Below are 20,109 nucleotides of genomic sequence, written 5' to 3'. Positions count from 1 at the left end.
TTCAGCTACTTAGGCACAATTTTTACTGAAGATGGTAAACTAAATATAGAAATAGACAACAGAATCAGCAAAGCTGGTATCGTGGGAAGTCAATTGAATAAATTCATATGGAATAAGAAAGAAATTAGTCGGAACACTAAATTAGCTGTATACAAGACTGTGTTCAAACCAATTTTAACTTATGGATCTGAGAGCTGGGTCAGAAGTAAAACACTTGACCAAAGACTAGAGACCGCAGATATGAGAGTCCTGAGAAAGATTAGAGGCGTGAACAGATGGCATCAATGGCAATATCATATTAAAAATGAGGATATTAGGAAAGAACTTGACATTGTCAGCATCCAGGAATGCGTTAGCAGAGCTAATCTCAGATGGTATGGTCACTTAAATAGAATGGGAGAGGAAAGATTAGCAAAACAAGTGTTCTCTGCCAGGTTGGCAGGAAAACGACCCAGAGGAAGACCAAGATATAGGTGGATTGATACGGTACAAAGTGCCTTAGACGATAGAAATATAAGATCTGATAATGTTGGAGTCTTGACAAGTAACAGACTGATTTGGAGGAAAATTGTAGATAGGAAGTTAGTAATGATGTAATTTTTTCATGTAGTACTGTCATATCCTGTACACCCCTTGAGGGTACATGGCAGGAATTTGATGATGATGATGATGAGATCTTCTCTCACATATAACAGAATATCTCATCTATCAGCATAAGGCCTTAAGTCCTCAAGTATCACTATAAAACAAGTCCCTTAATTAAATCACCATCACAATCTTCTTATTTCTAGCTAAACAAAGGAAAAATCTTACTTTGAACAGATGTCTGGTCTTTTTCTGAATGATCCCTGAAATTACTTCCTTCTATTACCGTTCGACTTTAGCATTGGACTCGTGAAACTCTTCTGCGTTTTGAGAGCTCCTTCTTTATCATCAGTGGACATCGGGAACTTGGTGGCATGGAAACTTGACATCTAATTTTTTCTAAAACAGCTTATCTTAGTCACATCGGTCCCTCGGCAATTTTCTATCTGGAACACAGGTCTCCAATGGCAATTACAAATTATCTCTGTCGATGTTAGCAAAACTCCGCTGCCGTAGCATACATCGTAACTTCAGGTCGGAATCCCATGTGACCTCGAAACTCCTCGCTGACCCAGGACAAGATCCCATTTTGACTTAGCAAACTGCTATTTATACGGTCCCGATGACCTTCGTTTTTGCTTACGTCATCGTCCACTGGGTACCGTAATTTTCTGCACCTGACACCCACGTCTATCGGTGCAGTTAGGTGGGAGACCCCTATGTAATATCGCACTGCACGTGTACAGTAGCCTGAGGTCATGACTTAATCTTCTTAATCCTGTCTGGAATTTTTGGTGACTAAGAGGTTTCTTTAGACACTATTAATCTTACACTTATTTTTCTGTTCTTTTACAAAACCCTTTAAGGTGACAATATTCAGTAGTATACAAATTTTATTATTTCCAAATTGAAAAATATGAAAATATCTCTATTAACCCACAAGTAACTTTTTAGTAAATTTTGTTTACCAGTAAAATCAGTATACAAGAGCTTTTTGAACAAAGTTCCTCGTATACATGATTTTACAATATCTTGCAGTTGGTCTACTCAAAGAATTACTACAATTTCTGTATCAAATAAATTCCATGTATTCTCATAAAGTTCACACTTTTCTGGATACTTTAATGGTCTAAAGCCAGTATTCAATTTTCTGTTTATTGAAACCTTCCTACACTGGCCACTACATCCATTTGTCCTTGCACCATCATTTATCATAGAAGATAAGTATTATCAAAAGTCTTTTTTGCACTGAGCATGCTCCATCAGTTCAGCTGATTTATTTCTGTTCAATGAATTAAATAAAATAAAAATCACCAATCATTATAACCAAGCTGCCATCCAGAAAATTATTGATAAATATCATCCTTCAATTAGACTGCAACTGGATGTGAGAAAATAGGTTCTATACCCTACCTTAAAGACACATCAGAAAGAGCATGGATTATTCGCTGTATAATCTGTGTGCCACCTTTTCAAACTATTTCAGAAATTGAAAGTTTTTTTTTTTTTTTTTTAGATAGGAGTGTTGGTAGCTTTCTCCACCTTTGCAACGAGTTGCCCTGGCGTTGTATCACCTTACCCTAGTCCTGAAGATACTTCAGGCGCAAACTTTGTTTGCTCACACTTGGATAAAGGATTAAACTAATTTTATTATATTTCAGAAATTGTCTTTTCTTCTACCAGTCAACAGGGATAAATTTTCACCACTTCCCTTGCCTACTGTTTATTAAGCATCCTCTTTGTGTCAGCTTTCTTATTTTGGACTGATAAGTCATTCTGCTGAAATTAAAATCAAATTCCTGGAATTGGATAATTCTTATCCTGGTTCTTGTACCAGTGACACGAAGTTCTTTGGAATCAACCAAGATAAAGCTATCGCATTTTATTCTCCAGAGGAATAGATGAGACTGTTTTATCCCTAGCTGACAATTTTTAGAGTTGATAGCCAGTCAGTCTTCACTCTTATCCATCACTGATACTTGCCTAAGCTATCAGGGATCCAAACACATCTGGGGAGGAGATAATGGCAGACAACTGCCATATGGTCCCTAACACTATCTTCTTCCCATAGTCCACAATAGAACTGTCGGGCAGACATCAGGAAACATTTCTCACAGAAATCTTTTACTCAGGCCTCGATTGACACTTCGCTTTTAACTCTGTAAGTAAAGCACCTGTCCATTTTTTTATATTCTGTCTAGTTTATCCTAGGTCTGCCTATTTTTCAAGTTCCTAGAATAAATCTTACAGAACTTGCATTAGGGGACAATGAAATCTGCTGATATGACCAAGCCAGATAAGTTGTTTCCTTTGAATCTTCGTTATGTTATCTCCTGGACCAGCTAAAGAACCGATTCTTTGTCTTGCTTCATAATTGGTGACATGATCAGTGTATGGTATCATTAGAATAACGCCTCATTTCAAATGCCAGCAACTTCTTTTCATCTTCTTTTAAGGAAGTCCAAGTTTCACTTCAGTATAGAAGTACTGAATTAACTAGTGTATCAATAAGATACAATCTGTTTATAATTATAAGCTTGTTATCTATTCATAGCGGTTTTAGTTGTAGACAGTGCTGTTGTTGCTTTTGCAGTTTTTGTTCTAATATCCTATCTTGATCTTCCATCTTTATTAAAGATATTGCCTAGGTATTTAAACTGATCAACTTCTTCTATGAGTGTATCCTTGAGTAGGATTTTTTCAGTTTCTGCCACAGTACTTGGTCAGAAGAACAGATATTTGTCATTGCTATTGATTTTTGGATACTTATTATGGATATGGATATAGACATAAGCCATATTTTTTAAGAATATGAGCCAACTTTGTTGGTATATCCTGATGGTGTGATTTGCTTTCCATTAGGAGATCCATATCATCAGCAAACTTTAGATGGTTTATTCTTCTTCCTGCTGCTGTCACTCCAATATCACGGTTCTCTGTGGCTACATTTAAAGGCTTTCTCAACAATAAAGTTATGGCACATTACTTTATTATGGTCTGTGTATTTTTCTCCTATTATTTTGAGCATAAATATAGTCAGTTGTGCTCCTGTTCTTTCAAAATTCAGTCTGGAAGTCTGAATAATTGGATTCATTTTTGCTTCAATATGTAAGAGTAAGATGTCCAAAAATATTTTGCTTGAATGGTTGATGAGGTTAATTGTCATAAAACTATTACATCCTAACACTATATATTATTTATTTGAAATAATGTAAATTCTACATTCAGTTTTCTTGAGTTGCAAGTTTGAAACTTGAGTTCCACGAGGAAAAACGACTTTCCTGTTCTAGAAATACTAGAAATTGGCTAACTCTGTAACTGGCTCAGGCAAAAGAGAAAAAAAAAAAGTCTAGAATGAATGAATGAGTTTTGGTAATTATTCAATTCTTCTGCTAGTTCCCTTTCTTCATTAATGTTTCTTATGTTGATAGTACCAATCTTGAACTCTGCTGATGGTAAGTTAGGATGTGTTCTGAGATTTTTTCCAGTAGCTGACTTTGCTGTTTGCCCTGGTTTCCTGACATAATCAACAGTGGCCTTGTTTAACTGGGTGATGCATTAGCTGGTCATGAAATTGTCATGTTGTACCATCATTTACGTTATGATTTAAGCCAATAAGAATACAATTTGGTCAGCTAAATCCCAAATTATCAACACACATTGTTGTTCATTCAGTTTCTGGATAGATCCCTAACAAGGCACACCATAAGAATTTTGTTTCTCATGTACTCTATTAATGTATTCTCTATTTTACTCAACTATGACTGAACACGAGGAATGAATGAACAGGGACTTGTTATTTATTTTCACGGTATTGATGACAACACAGAATAAGAAAATAATATTTATATTTTCTAATATTTCACTGATATCAGCATATTCAGAGCACAAACAGTTTGTTATAGTATGCAAAACAACAATTTGATATAACAGTGGGACTAGTTTAAAAAAATTGTAACGGACAACAAAAAGAACTAAAGTCTTAATTAGGACTAAGATCTTAAAATAACTGCCTCCCATTATTTTTGGTAAATTTATACATCTATGCTTGTTGAGGTTGAGGGTATGTTTTAAAGCTTCTGTTGATTCCAAAAACAATCTCTCTGAATAATGACTTCTTTGTAGCATTTTGTTTTCTTCCAATTGATCCTGTGTGAAGTGGTATCCAAGGCATGGTTTGCTAGACCTGACTTGTCATAACGATAGTGCAGATGTATTTTTTATGTTCACCAAGGCAGATGTCAACAGTTCTTCCTGTCTGTCCATAGTAAGCCCGGTCACAAGAACAGGGCACTCCATGAACTCCTGGATGATAAAGAAGAGAGTTTGCCCTTAAAATAAACTCTCTTCTTGATATGGTATGATGTGATAAAGATTTACTTTACTAATTTATAAAATAGGAACATAAAATGTAAGAAATATGAAGAACTCAGGTTAACATTTTAATAATTAAACTTGGACAGAATTAGGTTACTTTGATACCGAAGACTTTTTGATTTGTTACTCTAGTTGTGAAAGTCTGAGGTGAAATGGAGTGGCATTCATAGTTGGAAGAGGTATGGTCTGGATGACTATAAGTAACAGTGAATGTCATTTATGTTGGTGTTAATGCCATGGTTGTTAGTAAAGGGAATGTAAAAATAAGAGATTCTGGCATAGTTTGTATGTTGTTTAGTTGTGTTATGTCTGTTTTGCTGGGATTAGTTTGAGTGAGATTCATGTCACAGTGTCAGTGTTTGTAAGATTTGTCAAAGCTCATTTGTGGTTAAATTGAATGATAGAGTGGCAACATGCAATGACTTGAAATACTCTTGGGTATGACACCCATACAGAGAGTGACCACCCTCCTTGTCATAATGTCTGTCTGTGTGAGTGGACCAAAAGCCTTCTGACTTGTTATTGACTGGTTCAGGTATAGTACAGTGGCAACTGATCTGTGACTCCACCATTTTAACTGATGTATACTCAAGATAAAAGGAGCTATGGCTTTGGCATGACCTTGAAGGGTATCACTCACACTTCATGGAGAAAAGAGGAAGGCAGAAACCAGAATCTCTGCTCTGAAGACCTAACATGACATTTGCAACATCAAGCCTCCAATTCACTGGGCAGTGGTGGTCATTTACCATGTAGTGGTGGTTCTAGTTGGCATTTTCTTGAACTTGAGGTATCTGTTTATAGCAGGAATACTTGCTGACTTTGACATGGAAAGGCTGGAACATTGTCTGGAAATTAGAGACATTAATTTGCAACTTGATTGCCAGCTTGCTGGCTGTACACATGCTACACTTGATAGCACAGGGATCCTTATCTTCTAACTGTGCAACTAATGCTAGTGTTCCAATGGGCTCTGTTCTCTTACCCACTCTTTTCGTTCTGTATATCAGTGACCCATTCGAGCTCGCCACCAACCCAATTCACAGGTTTGCTGATGACAGTATGCTACACTCCTTCTCATCCAGCAAACTTTGCACTACACAAATCACAACAACATCTACTACCCTAAATTCTGATCTTAGAACTGTCAAAATAGTTTCAACTTATCAGTGTCTATGGTAGCAAAACATAGACACTGCCTTATCTCCAACAAAAAGAACCATTTTCTTCCAGCCATAAGTCATATTTTTGACCACACCCAAATCTAGACACGATAAGCTCACTTTTCTTGAGATTGCTATCATCAAACTTGCATAAACATGTTACAATTTTTGCTCCCTCCATGTCCAAAAAAAATTAGAATTTCTCTTTTACTGAAGGCATCAGTTTACCTTTGAACACTTACTGGCCAATGTTCATTTGAACAGGCATTAATAATTACTCACCACTTCTTCACAGTTCAACAACATACCTACAGAGCAAATTTCTCCTCCTCGTTCATTCCTTTTACTTCTCCCTCTGGAACAGTTTCTCATTTTATCTGTTAACAAGTTCCATCTTGTCCATCTATAGTACTGACATACCATAGGTTGTTCAACCATTTGTGTTGCATTTGGGATTATCATTTAAAAAAAAAAGAAATGGATAGAGAAATGACAGAAGAGCAGACAAAAAATTTTAGAAGAGGTGGAGGAAGTAGAGACCAGATAGTAAATATGAGATGGATTATGGAAAGACCAACAGAATTTCAAAAGGAAGTCTGATATACTGATTATGAGAAATTATTCAACTGTGTAGATTATAATGGACAGTGGAATGTGAGTGATGGAACTACCTAAGCATCTAATTCCCTTAATCGGAGAACTGTGTAATGACCAAGAAGCTTCAGTATAAGTAAATATATCATAAAGCCTTACCTTTATGATATATTCACTATAAATATGAAAATGGCAAATCAGAATGACTGATTTTGGTAAAGATTCAATAGGAATTCTGGATGTGGAAAAATAAATAATTTGAGTTATGCAGATGATCTCTCTTGTCAAAAATTAAGAAAGATTGGATTGGAACGTTGGATGGTTTCATTAAGAGAGAAAGAAAAAAAAAGTCCGGTTTAATTTAAATATCAGTAAGACAAAAGTGATAATGTTTGGCAATTTAGATGAATTTTTGATCAAGGGAGATAAAATAGAAGTCATTCAAAGTTATGATTTACTGGTGGCCAGAATAAGAGATGTGAATGGTGTGTGAATGAATTAAAAGGATAGATATGGAGAAATGTTAAACTTAACAAAAATTTTGAAAGATAGAAATATTAAAGCCACGAAATGGTCTTTCTTTTGTTAATTTATGAATGTGAAGGCTAGATTATTAAATAGAAAGAAAGCAAATTGATTCATTTGAATTATGGAAATGGAAGGTAGGCTTAAAAATCCAATGAAACAGCAAGAATGACTAACAGGAAGATTTAGAGAACATAATGGTGAAGTGCTTCTTGGAGGTACTAATTGCTGAACAGTTAATGTACTTTGGGCATAATTTGCAAGCATATGAATCATTCAAAAAAACAGTTATCTATAATCTCTTCCTACAGGACAATGGATTGATCAAAATTGCTAACATCAGTAATGCCATTCTTTTACTTTCCATACTACATTGGCTTAGTCTGTTTGTTCCTTAGTCATCCAAATGGAATTTCTATCAATTTATCATTATCATTTAACAATATTTATTCAAATCTTAAAATTTTACATGGGTTGTATCTCTTGGTATCATTGCATTGTTGTTTATTTTACTTTGTACTGTTCATATATTTTGCACCAATTTTATATTTGATTTCAAACCAATGAAATTCAGAATTTCTTTTCCATTTAATTTAATTTAATTCCTCTTACATCCTCCTGTGATTTTCTAATGCCATCTGAGAAGATAAAACAGGCAAAGAATCTGATAATATTCTTTTACTACAAAATTTTAGAGTATGTTACTTTATCCTTATTCTCTTGATTTATAAATCAATGATTCATTATTTTCTGTCATCCATTAACAAACAACTATAATTTATGCCATAATCGTGTTTCCTCTAAAAGTAGCCTGAAGGAAGATTTCTTGAGGATGTCCCATTAAATATTAAGTCTGTTACAACTGCATAGAATAAGATAGAAAAGCATAATGTTCTGTTCAGATGATTCAGAGTGTTGTGTTCTTCCATTTTTACTTTCCAAACCTTCCTTCTGGTATTACTATTATTCGTAGTTTCTGCATTGCACATATTGATTAACTTTTCATGAACTTCCACAGACTTTTCTTCCATGATTTGACTAGAAACTCAGTGATGATTTCTTGGTGCACACAGTTGGACTCAAAAACTTGCAAAAAAAAAAAAAAAATTATATTTGTTTTTTTAGAAAGGATGGTCTAAAATGTTTACCATTAAAAATTGGGGATACTAGATAAAACATATTTTACAAGGCAGTAGGCATTGCTTTTCACAACCTTTGTACAGCATGTATGAATTCGTTAGTTCATCTTATTTTCACACTGAGACACACACTTTTGCATATTCCATAAGAATATATGAAAAGGTCTGTGATGACCTCACATTTGTCCTGGTTCTTTAATCCAGTGCTTCCCAAACTTCTGGATGTCAAGGGCCCCTTTGCAAAAATTAAAATATTTCACGGCCCCCCTCGAAAAAAATCGTAATAGAGAGATATATTATTATAATATTTATTGTATTTATATTCAATACAAAACATACACAGCGAATATTGCAAAAAATCAAATGCATATATTACATTTTTTGCCTCTTACCGTGTGGTTCTGAAGACGATGCGGGCTGTTCTAGTAAAATACGAAATACTGTCCTTATTTTTGAGTCTGTTTCTGCTTCTTCTGATTGTTTGTGGGATTTTTTTATTTTTTATCAGCCACTTATCCATCTCAGGGTTAAATTTTTTAACATAGAATAGATCAAATAATATCACCACTTACCGATACTGGCACACCACAGACTGATAACATGAAATTAGTGAATATTAACTGAATAAGGGAATCCCCGGACCAGGAACATTTTTCTCTTTTGTGACTTTTCTCCCTTTATGGTAATTAAGCCTAATGCGAAACAGACAGCAAAGGCAGGTTATTAAAACGTGCATATGATTGGTGTGGTATTAACAAAAGATTACGCAATCGAAAGATAAAAGCATAGCTGACAATTGAGTTGAAATGCTAACTCTCTTCAAAGTATATATTAACACTTTACGAATTTTAACACGTTCTGTTGAATTTTATTGCTGCCTTGGGAAATCGAACTCACACACATCTAATTAATAACAATAGTTTTTAGTCAGATACTGTGTTTGCCTATGCAACATATGGTTTTGTTTCAGTCTATACAGCATAGTTTCTGTATAAGGGGACATGTGATTCATTAATTAGTGTTTTTATCCCAGTTTTCTCTAATTGCACTATTTGTTGAGAAATATATTACACAGACTCCTCATACCTTATTCACTGGCATAATAAAAGTACTTGTTTTTATTGCCTCTGCAGTATAGTGGCGGTTAGGGAGGGCGTGTTGTTTACCACTGCAAGCGAGTTACTATCTCCCCACATGAACTTGTTTAAGATTATTTTCATGTGTGAAGTATATGCGAAACTTTTATTGGTAACAGAAAACTAGCTCCGATGACAGTGATAATATAAAACGAGTTTTGATATGTATATAAAGTCAATATCAACAGTCCCTGAACGCGTGATGAAAGGGACAGAAAGATTTGGAGCTTCCCTGGAGAGTATTCGAAGTAAATACAATTAACCACTGCTTTGAAATGAAACATATGAATAAGCAATATTTACTAATATTCATTAAGCACCGAAATACGCAGGAAGCAAAGTTTGTGAACCAACACCATTGTGTGAATTTTTCCATTAAAATATAAAAAATAACAAAAAAAAAAAAATAATAAATAATGAAAGTTAAATGCGTTTCTTTTAAAATAAAAAAAATCTACTTAATCTTAAAACATTTTAAATTTGTTTTTATTATTTCACGGCCCCCTCAACAAAACCTACGGCCCCCAAGGGGGCCACGGCCCACAGTTTGGGAAGCGCTGCTTTAATCCATACATTCCTATTCTTCTTAATTTCTTATTTTATATTCATATCACGTGTTCTTATCAATGTAAAGATGTCCTCTTCTTCGTCTATGAGATCTTGTGCTTTTAAGCGTCGGGATTTTGCGAAAGGGATTTCCATGCTGTCCTGTCCAAGACGTTGTTTTGCCTCTTTCCAGTTAATTCCCTTCTTTTCCAGTTTTTCTTTAATTTCCTTTTACCAACCTTTCCTGGGCCTGCCTATGTTTCTTTTTCCTATTTTCTGGCTTTCGTATACAGTTTTTGCTATTCCTCCTTCTTTCATTCAATTAAGATGTCCAAACCACCTCATTTGGGCTTGTGTTATGAATTGGTTCACAACTTGAAGGCTGTCTCTTATAGTTTGATTTCTTATTCGGTCTAGTCTTTTTTTTTTTTTTTTTTTTTTTTGCACCACTTTCCTAAGATATTTCATTTCAATTGTTTGTAGTTTATTTGTATTTCCTGTTGTTAAACACCAAGACTCGCAACTGTATGTTAATGTTGGTACAAACTGAACAGTACACTGCCATTTTGGTATTCTGGATAACATCTTTCTTATCTAGGAGTGTGCCTTTCATTGCATACAATAGCTTTGTTCCCCCCAGTTATCCTGTTGTTAATTTCTGTCTATTCCACCATCTTCTTGTATATATGATCCCAAGTATTTAAAGGAGTGAACTTGTTCCTGTTGATGGTTCTCTATTTTATTATGTGTTTTGGTTGGTTTCTAGATATGATTATTGTTTTAGTTTTATTTATATTTATGGTCATATTCCTTTTCTTTGTTTCTTCATACCAAATGTTGATGTTGTACTGCAAATCTTTAGCTCTATTTGCTAGAATCACTACATCACCTGCAAAAGCCATGTGTGAAATCCTGGTTTCTTTCAGTTTCCTGTATCCGAGGCAGAGCTTGGCGTGCCTTTAAAATTTCATCCATTACTGTAATGAAAAGAAGAGGCTGAGAATACAGCCTTGCTTCAGTCTTACATTGGTTTCAAATTCTTTTGATCTATTATTACAGGTTCTTACATAATTACTATTACTTTTGTAGAGGCTTTGTATGGCTGCTATTAAGTTATCTTGTTTTTCTTTAATGTTTGCCATATTAAGTGTCTGGGAACTTGGTCAAAGGCCTTTTCAAAATCTATAAAACATGCATGTAGTTCTTTTCCATATTCCAATGTTTTCTCTGATATTTGTCTAAGACTGGAGATAAGATCCTGCGTGTGTCTATTTTTTCAAAAGTCATATTGCATTTCATCCAGTGTATCCTCTATTTGATTCCTAAGCCTCTTTTCTAAAATACAGGTATGCAGTTTTCCTGGAACGCTTAAAAGCAAAATCCCTCTGTGGTTTCCATGTTTATGATTATCTCCTTTCTTAAATATATAGGGATTATTATTGCTGCTTCCCAGTCTTTGAGAATAGTTTTCTTTTTCCATACGACATTGAATAGGTATAAAAGAAATTTTATGGTTTTCATTCCTAAATTCTTTACCATTTCTGGTGTTATTTGGTAATGGCCTGCTGATTGGCCCAGTTTTATTTTATTTATTGCTGCTAACAGTTCATTTGCATGAATTTCCTCACTTTGATCTTCTATTTTGCTTGCATGTCTTGCTCTTAGGGTTCTATTTTTTCCATGTCCTGCATCTTCCAATAATTCTTAGAAGTACTGTTTCCATCTTTCCATAATGTCTTTGGAATTTGAGTAACTTTCCATCCTTATTTTTGATAAACTTTATCAGGCATTCTTTCTCTGACCTCATTCTTCTTAAAACATTAAGAGTTTTTGGTTTCCTTTAAAATTTTGTTCTAAAGTATGTCCAAAGTCTTCCCAGCATTTTCTTTTCTCTTCTTTCACTAAGGTTTTAACTTTATTTCTTTGGTTGTTGTATAGTTCTCTATCAACCTGCAGCTTTGATGTTATATATCTCTTCCATAATTGCTTTTTCTTTTTAATTTCTTCTTTTAGTTCTTCAGTCCACCAAGGTGTTTTATGTTTCTTCTGTTTATTATTTAATGATACACCACAAATTTCTTTGCTTGTTTCTAGAAGAAGTGTTTTGAACCTGTACTAGGCTTTCTACATCTTGGTCTTCATATATCTCTTTTTCTACTTTCATCTTCTCTTCTATTTTACTTTTATACTCAATGGCTGTTTCTTCTTTCTTTAGTTTGTAGTTCTTTATCTTAACATTTCTTTCCTTGCTACTTTTTTTCTACATTTTTCAACTTTTATTTTATGGATCGTTTCCAATACCAATATTTCAGAACCTCTATAGACTCTTGCATTTTTGGTATATACTTCCAGTACGATCTGCTTATGATGGCATGGTCAATTATAGATTTTTCATTTCTGCTGGGCTCTTCCTTGGTAAACATATGGATTTCTTTATGCTTGAAATAGTATTCGCTATTACTAAATTATTTATAAGGCAAAGATTTATTATTCTTTCTCCATTATTATTCCGGGTTATTTCTCTTTGTGATCCCAACACTTGTTTCGTTTCCTCGTCTACTTGATTCCTTACCCGGCCATTAAGGTCTCCAAGTAGTATAATATGCCCCTGAACTTCTTCAATTGTTTTTTTGTAAGAGTTTGAAGAATTCATCTTTAATTTCTTTATTAGTATTATCATTTGGGCCATATGCAACAATTACAGTGAATACTTGGTTATCTGATTTAAAATCTATAGTAATTGTCAACAACCTTTCATTTATTAGTTGCCATTTAGTAATATATCCTTTGAGATCTGGTTTAATTATGCATGCTACCCCTTGTTTTCCCCATTCTCTTGGGTTTATTCCTGAATAGAAAAGTATATATCCATCTTTCATTTTCTGGCAACGTTGACCTTTCTTTTTTGTTTCTATGACTGCTAGCAGATCCGATCTCGATTTTTTGAATTCATCTATTAATTTGTTTTCTTTTCCATGTAGGCTTTTAATGTTCCATGTTCCATATCTCATATACCTTTTCCTCGCTTTGTCGTTAACCATTTAGGCAGTTCGGCTATTTCGTGGTTATTTCTTTTAATGGATGAAATTTTAAGGTGCGTAGGAGATTAACCTTCAGCATCCAAGTCTGGTGGTGGGGCTGCCACCTTCGAGGCCCCCAAACCGCCTATGAATGAGAGAGTGCTATCCTGTTGGTCCATGAGAGGTATTTTATTTCCCTCCTACTTTCATAGTCAACTATGACGAGCATTCCCTGATCCGTGACCAATGGGGGTTACAGATGTTCCCACACAGGGTAAAAATGTCCTATATACTACAAATGCTTAGGTTTTTGAAGTTTAACATTTTAGCTTTTTTTATTTTAATCCAAACCATTGAAGAAACAGAGTAGCTCAGAATAGCATGGTATGCCATGTTATTATTATTATTTGGTTATTTTTCAAATTTGTAGCACTACTGTTATTCTTTATTTTTAACTTGATTTTAATGTGATTATTTATTTTTTCACTAAATTAATTAAATTTTGTATTTTATTCATTATTTTAAAAACCATAAATATGAGAGCCAAAGGCTTCAATTCGGTGACGTGAAATTATTTAAGTTAAGGGATATATGAAACAATATCCCATATTGTTTCATAGCCGAATGAGAAACTCAAAGAGTTTCATGCCGAATATAGAAACTATATAAAGTTCGACGAGTCCAAGCGTAAGCAAATACCTGGATAGTGCAACACTGAGGCAACTCATAGCAAGGGTGGAGCAAGCTCTGATCACTGTTCTTGATATTTACTCATAATGTGAAACCCAGCTCCTAGGAACTGTATTACTGTTCTACATTATGAGAGAAAGTCACTACCCAGACCGGTTTCAACCTTTATTGAGGTCTCATCAGTGAGTAGGTAGACCTAGTTAATACCAAGTTTATAGCGAACAGAACTTACATACCCTACTATAAGAATTGCCAAGGTGTCCTAATAAATTACTAATTATATGAAGAGCCAAAGGCTTCAATTCAGCGATGTGAAATTATTTAAGTTAAGGGATATTACATCCTGTATTCTTTCATAACTGAATAAGAAACTCAAAGAGTTTCATGCCGAATATAGAAACTATATAAAGTTCGCCGAGTCCAAGCGTAAGCAAATACCTGGATAGTGCAACACATAACCCATTTGGTAGTGCAACACTGAGACAATTCATAGCCGAATTGAAACCTTTGGCTCTTCATATAATTAGTAATTTATTAGGACACCTTCTTGGCAATTCTTATAGCAGGGTATGTAAGTTCTGTTTGTTACAAACTTGGTATTAACTAGGTCTACCTACTTACTGATGAGACCCAAATAAAGGTTGAAACCGGTCTGGGTAGTGACCTTCTCTCATAATGTAGAACAGTAATACAGCTCCTAGGAGCTGGGTTTCACATTATGAGTAAATACTAAGAACAGTGATCGGAGCTTGCCTCCACCCTTGCTATGAGTTGCCTCAGTGTTGCACTACCAAATGGGTTATGTGTTGCACTATCCAGGTATTTGCTTATGCTTCGACTCGTCGAACTTTATATAGTTTCTATATTCGGCATGAAACTCTTTGAGTTTCTTATTCGGCTATGAAACAATATGAGATGTAATATCCCTTAACTTAAGTAAATATAAGTTTTTAAAATCATGTTATGCTTATGTCGGTTCAAAACAGCTGCAGATTGGGCCCAACCTATGTTCTCATGTTTAAAGAGTTGTTGCATGCAGTTTCCTTTAGTTTGTATTAAAATGATCTTCACAGACGTTATTTTCATATATGTTATGTTACTTTTATATTTTAAAATTATTTTAGCATACTTTGAATATAAATGTTTAAGTCCTTTTTTTGCAATAGTTGTGTAGCAACTGCTCAGCTTCTCCAAGTTGCTTGATTATTATTCTTCATGCCATGGATAGACTGAGAGTTAAATAATTGAAAGTTTCTTATTATTTTTATTAATAAATATTTATAAGTAAATAATATTATATATAATAAAATAATAAATTAATAAATATTTAAAAATATTTTTTTCTAAGTTCAGGCTTTTAGTATACCTCAAAGGATATTTATGATGCTCCCCTTCCTTTGGGGGGGGGGACATTGCAATCCCACCTATGCCATGTTAGAATACAAATGTCTATCCACCAGGCCAGTATAATAATTTTGTATAATAATTTTTTCCAAAATTGGAATTAGCCATTAACAGCTGTCATATCTAATAAGTACACATGATGCAGAAGTTTACTAAGATCATCATCAAATTTATGGCATGTATCATCAAGGAGTGTACAGGATATTATGTTAGTACTACATGAAAAAGTTTGATCATTACTAATTTCCTATCAACAGATTTTCCTCCAAATTAATTGGTTATCTGTCAAGACTCCAATATTATATCTGTCTTCTACAGTACTTTTTACTGTATCACTCCATCTAGATCATGATCTTCCTCTGGGTCTTTTTCTTGCCATCTAGTAAAGAACATTTGTTTTGCTAACCTCTCCTCTCCCATTCTTTTTAAGTGAAGATACATCTGAGAGTAGCTCTGCTAACACTTTCCTGAATGCTACCGAAGTTCTTTCCTCTAATCTTTCTCTGAACTCTGACATCTGTGGTTTCCAGTATTTGGTCAAGTGTTTTATTTCTAAGCCACCTCTCAAATCCATATGATAAAATTGGTGTGAACACTTTTGTATACAACTAGTTTAGTGTTCTGACTGATTTTGATTTTTTTTTTTCCCCTTATTTACTCATTTGGCTTTCTGCCATACTAGCTTTGCTAATTCTGTTATCTGTTTCCATATTTAATTTGCCATCATCACTAAAAATTGTGCCTAAATAGTTGAAATGTTTTACTTGTTCTATAGATTTTCCATTCAGTATGCAGTTTGATATTTTCAGTATTCCTACCTGTTTTCATTGTCTTTGTGTTTTGATTGCTGATTATCATTGAAAATTTATTATAACAGTTATTCAATTTAATTAGGCAATCCCATAGACTTTTACTGGATTTCGGAGTATGCCATCATCTGCATAAAATTAACATCTCCAGTTTTGTTATCAGGTTTAATGCCACGTTTCTTCATATTATTCTCCATATAACAGTGGATATAATGTGCACCCAGGTCTCATATCTGATTAGATCATCTTCCTGTACCTCTTTCAATTCTAACTTTGATTTGTTTTAAACTTTCTTACACGTTCTTCTTTTTCAATACAAAATTTGCTTTTATCCTAGTCAACACTAAATGGTGATCACTTTCATTCAAATTCTCTGTATACTTTTTTTTGTTCTGAATCAATGGGAAAACATCACTACAAACAGTAATTGAGACTTTTCTTATTTCTTGCATCTTCTCTCCCTGTGAATTTGTGCACATTTTTATGTTGCAAAATGGTGTTAGTAATAACTTCTCCATGATCTGAACAGAAATCCAGTGGTACTTGCAACTATTATTATTAGCTTTGCTCTTTTCTCCAAATTTTCCCAAAACATTTTTATGTCTGGTAATCATTTCCTATGCTGCTATTTATGGCATGAGAGATGATAGAGGATCAAGGTTAATAGAAGTTGCAGAAAAAGAAAACCTGTATATCATGAATTCCTTTTTCAAGAAAAAAACACATAAATGGACATGGAAAAGTCCAAATTGAAAAACTAGTGAAATTGACTTTATCCTCAGTAATAAGAAAAACATCTTTCAAGACTGCTCTGTTATAAACACCTTCAACATTGGAAGTGACCATCGTATGGTATGCAGTAAAATTCAAATAAACTGCCAAAAAGAAAGAAGAAAAATGTTTCGAAGATCAAAGCAAAACATAGATGTACACAAACTCAACATTAAAAAAGATATATTCCAACACGAACTAAACAATAGATTTAAACATCTTATTATAGATGACAATGCTCACTTGAAATAGCTGGTACCACAGAACAGAAACAAGACAAAATTTCTGAAGAAACAAAACAGCTTATGAAGAAACAAAGAGAAATGAAACAATCAATTAACCTACAGAATAAAATTGAATACACTGAATTGTGCAAAACGATCAGAAAACATATTTCAGAAGAAATAAGAAAATTCAATTGTAAATTCGTGCAAGGTAGAAGATCCAAGTTATGTTCAATAGCTATGTCCAACCAGAAATAATAAAAATCAATAATGAGGAAATTAAACAAGTAGATCATTACATATACTTAGGACAACAGATATCAATGGAAAAAAATATCATGGACGAAATTAAAAGGCATACGATACTTGGGTGGAAAGGATTTGGAAAATTACATTCAATATTCAAAAGCCAACAATTGAAAACAACCATAGTCTCAAAAATGCCAAATAACAATTGATGAACAGCAATAAACAGATGGTTGCGGTCAAACTACAAGATAGATATCCATCACCAGAGATAGATATGCTATAGCAAAAAGAGTTAAAGAATTTTACTCAATATTATATCAGGATAATGAATTAAATGAAGAAGAAGACAACTACGAAACAGCTGAAGTACCACAAATTCTACTAGAAGAAGTTATGTGGAGCATCCAAAGCTTGCAAAATTGGAAAGCTGCAGGGGAAGATGGAGTTGTAGCTGAACTTCTAAAAACAGGTGGAGAAATAATCTACACACTCCTAGCAAAACTATCGACTTTATGCTTGAATAAAAATGATGTACCAAGAACATTGAAGTAGGCTACCCTAATTCTGATACTTAAAAAGGTGAGGTAGAAGACCTGAGGAACTACTGACCTATCAGTCTACTATCAGTAGTTTGCAAAGTGTTTACAAGTCTTAGCTGTATAGGATCATAGGCTTTGTGTGACTCTAGATCTAGCACAACCAAAAGAACAGGCAGGCTTTTGAAGGAGCTTTAGTACAATGGACCATATTCAAGTCGTACAGCAGATTATTGAACGGTGTAATGAATATCAGTTGCCACTATGTCTTGGTTTTATTGACTATGAGAAAGCCCTTGATTCCCTTAAAACTTGTGCAATATTTAAAGCATTACGAAACCAACAAGTGGAGGAGCCACACATCAGAGCCATCAAATCAACATTCACCAATGCCACAGCAGTAAGTCATTTCAATGGAAACATCTCTACTGTGGAAATACAGAGAGGTATAAGACAGGATGATACAATATCTCCAAAATTATTCACAGCATGCCTAGAAGAAATATTCAAACTTCTTGATTGGGAAGGGATAGGTCTGAAGATAAATGGAAGATATTTAAGCCATTTACACTTTGCAGATGCCATAGTTATCTTTACTTCAATTGCGCATGAATTACAGACTTGTATCCGTGAACTCCAAATTGCTAGCAAAACAGCTGACCTAAAGAAGACTCAAGTTATGTTCAATAGCTATGTCTAACTAGAAATAATAAAAATCAATAATGAGAAAATGAAACAAGTAGATCATTACATATACTTAGGACAACAGATATCAATGGAACAAAATATCATGGACGAAATTAAAAGGCACATGATGCTTTGTTGGAAAGGATTTGGAAAATTACATTCAATATTTAAAAGCCAACTACCATTATGCTTGAAGAGAAATTTTTTAACCAGTGTATTCTTCCTATATTAACATATGGCTGTGAAATATGGACAATAAATGCAAAGGAAATTCAGAAATTAAGAACAACACAATTTAGTATTTAAAGAATTATGCTTGATATCACAAGATTGAATCATAAAAGGAATATGTGGATAAGAAACCAAACCAAGGTTTCTGACATCATAGGAAGAGTGAAACATCTGAAATGGCAATGGGCTGCGCACATTCTCGAAGACAAGATCAATGATGGACAAAAGAAGTAGTGGATTTGATTCCACGAGAAGAAAAACGACACCAACCTAAATCACAATGGATTGGTGATATCAGATTTGCACAAATGATATGGGAAAGGAGAGCCATGGTCGGACAGTTTTTGGAGTAATCTTGGAAAGGCCTTCATCCAGCAGTGGATCGACAATGGCTGTTTTGTTTAATTGTTGCATAAATGTAATACTTTAAAAAGAGATTCTGGTTATTCGAGAATGTGCATGTAATATTTTTGTACATGAATGCTACTTCGATTATCATAAAAGATAAAAGTAAATTTAGAATATCAACTAGATGAAAAGTCTCACTTTCATAAATATAATATGGCACAAGTTGGTATTAAATTTGCCTATATAATGATGACAGATGTCAAAATCCTCATTATATATTGTAACATACTGCCAAATTGAAGCATAACGTGCATATTCTTTTGCAAATTTAGCATCAAATTTGGTCCATGTGGTTAGCCGAGTGGCTATGCGCTTCGCAACCATACTCCTTGGAAAGGAGTATCCTGGGTTCGATTCCTGTTGCCGATGTTGAGGAGCTTAAGGATCTTTCTCAGACATAGCCAAATTAGCCGGTCTTGGGCATGGACTGCGGGCTGTTCCTCTCGCAAGCAGGAAAATCGGCCCTGTGAACACATGCATCTACAGACATAGGACACACCTAGAGGCATAGGGCCAGCCACCTTATCCTTGGGATGTGTACAGCTTAGAAGGGCTAAGGATAGCCCCGTAACAGGCCACTAAGCCTAATATGTGAAGGGAAGAACATCAAATTTGGCATTTTCGGTGGTTTAATATATATTGTCATATTTTTTTTATTGTTTTTTTTTATTTTATTTTATTTTGGTTAAACATTACAAGCTTAGTAGTTTAAAGTGAAATTTTTTTAATTTGTATAATTTTGTGTTTAGATCTAATTTCTTATGAATAGTAAATGTTCTCACATATGTTCTTGAACATTTTTGTACTGTTAAAGCAAAAGTTAAAGGCTGTTTTTCTGTTCATGCAGGGATGGCTTGAATGCGTGGGCTGTGCAGATCGTTCCTGTTTTGATTTAACTCAACATACTAAAGCAACTGGTGTCAAGTTAATGGCAGAAAAATCACTAACAGAACCTATATCCTTTTATGAGGCATATGTTTATATTACTATGGTAAATACAGATAATAAATATTAA

General features: G+C 34.1%; 1 protein-coding gene across 1 annotated transcript in view; it reads left to right on the top strand.

Moving 5' to 3' along the window:
- Positions 1 to 20,109, top strand: part of GlyRS (glycine--tRNA ligase) — a 214,505-nt gene that overhangs the window by 126,031 nt on the left and 68,365 nt on the right. Inside the window, exon 11 of the mRNA XM_090391418.1 lies at positions 19,942 to 20,050. Coding sequence (XP_090247544.1) covers positions 19,942 to 20,050 — 109 coding nt within the window. The remainder of the gene's footprint in view (positions 1 to 19,941; positions 20,051 to 20,109) is intronic.

Source organism: Typopeltis vanoorti, chromosome 4, assembly GCF_054136105.1.
Source record: "Typopeltis vanoorti isolate ZY-2024b chromosome 4, IOZ_Tvanoo_1.0, whole genome shotgun sequence".
NCBI classification, from domain to species: Eukaryota; Metazoa; Arthropoda; class Arachnida; order Uropygi; family Thelyphonidae; genus Typopeltis; species Typopeltis vanoorti.
The sequence above is the reverse complement of the archived record's forward strand: the minus strand, read 5'-3'. Positions and strand labels throughout refer to the sequence as shown.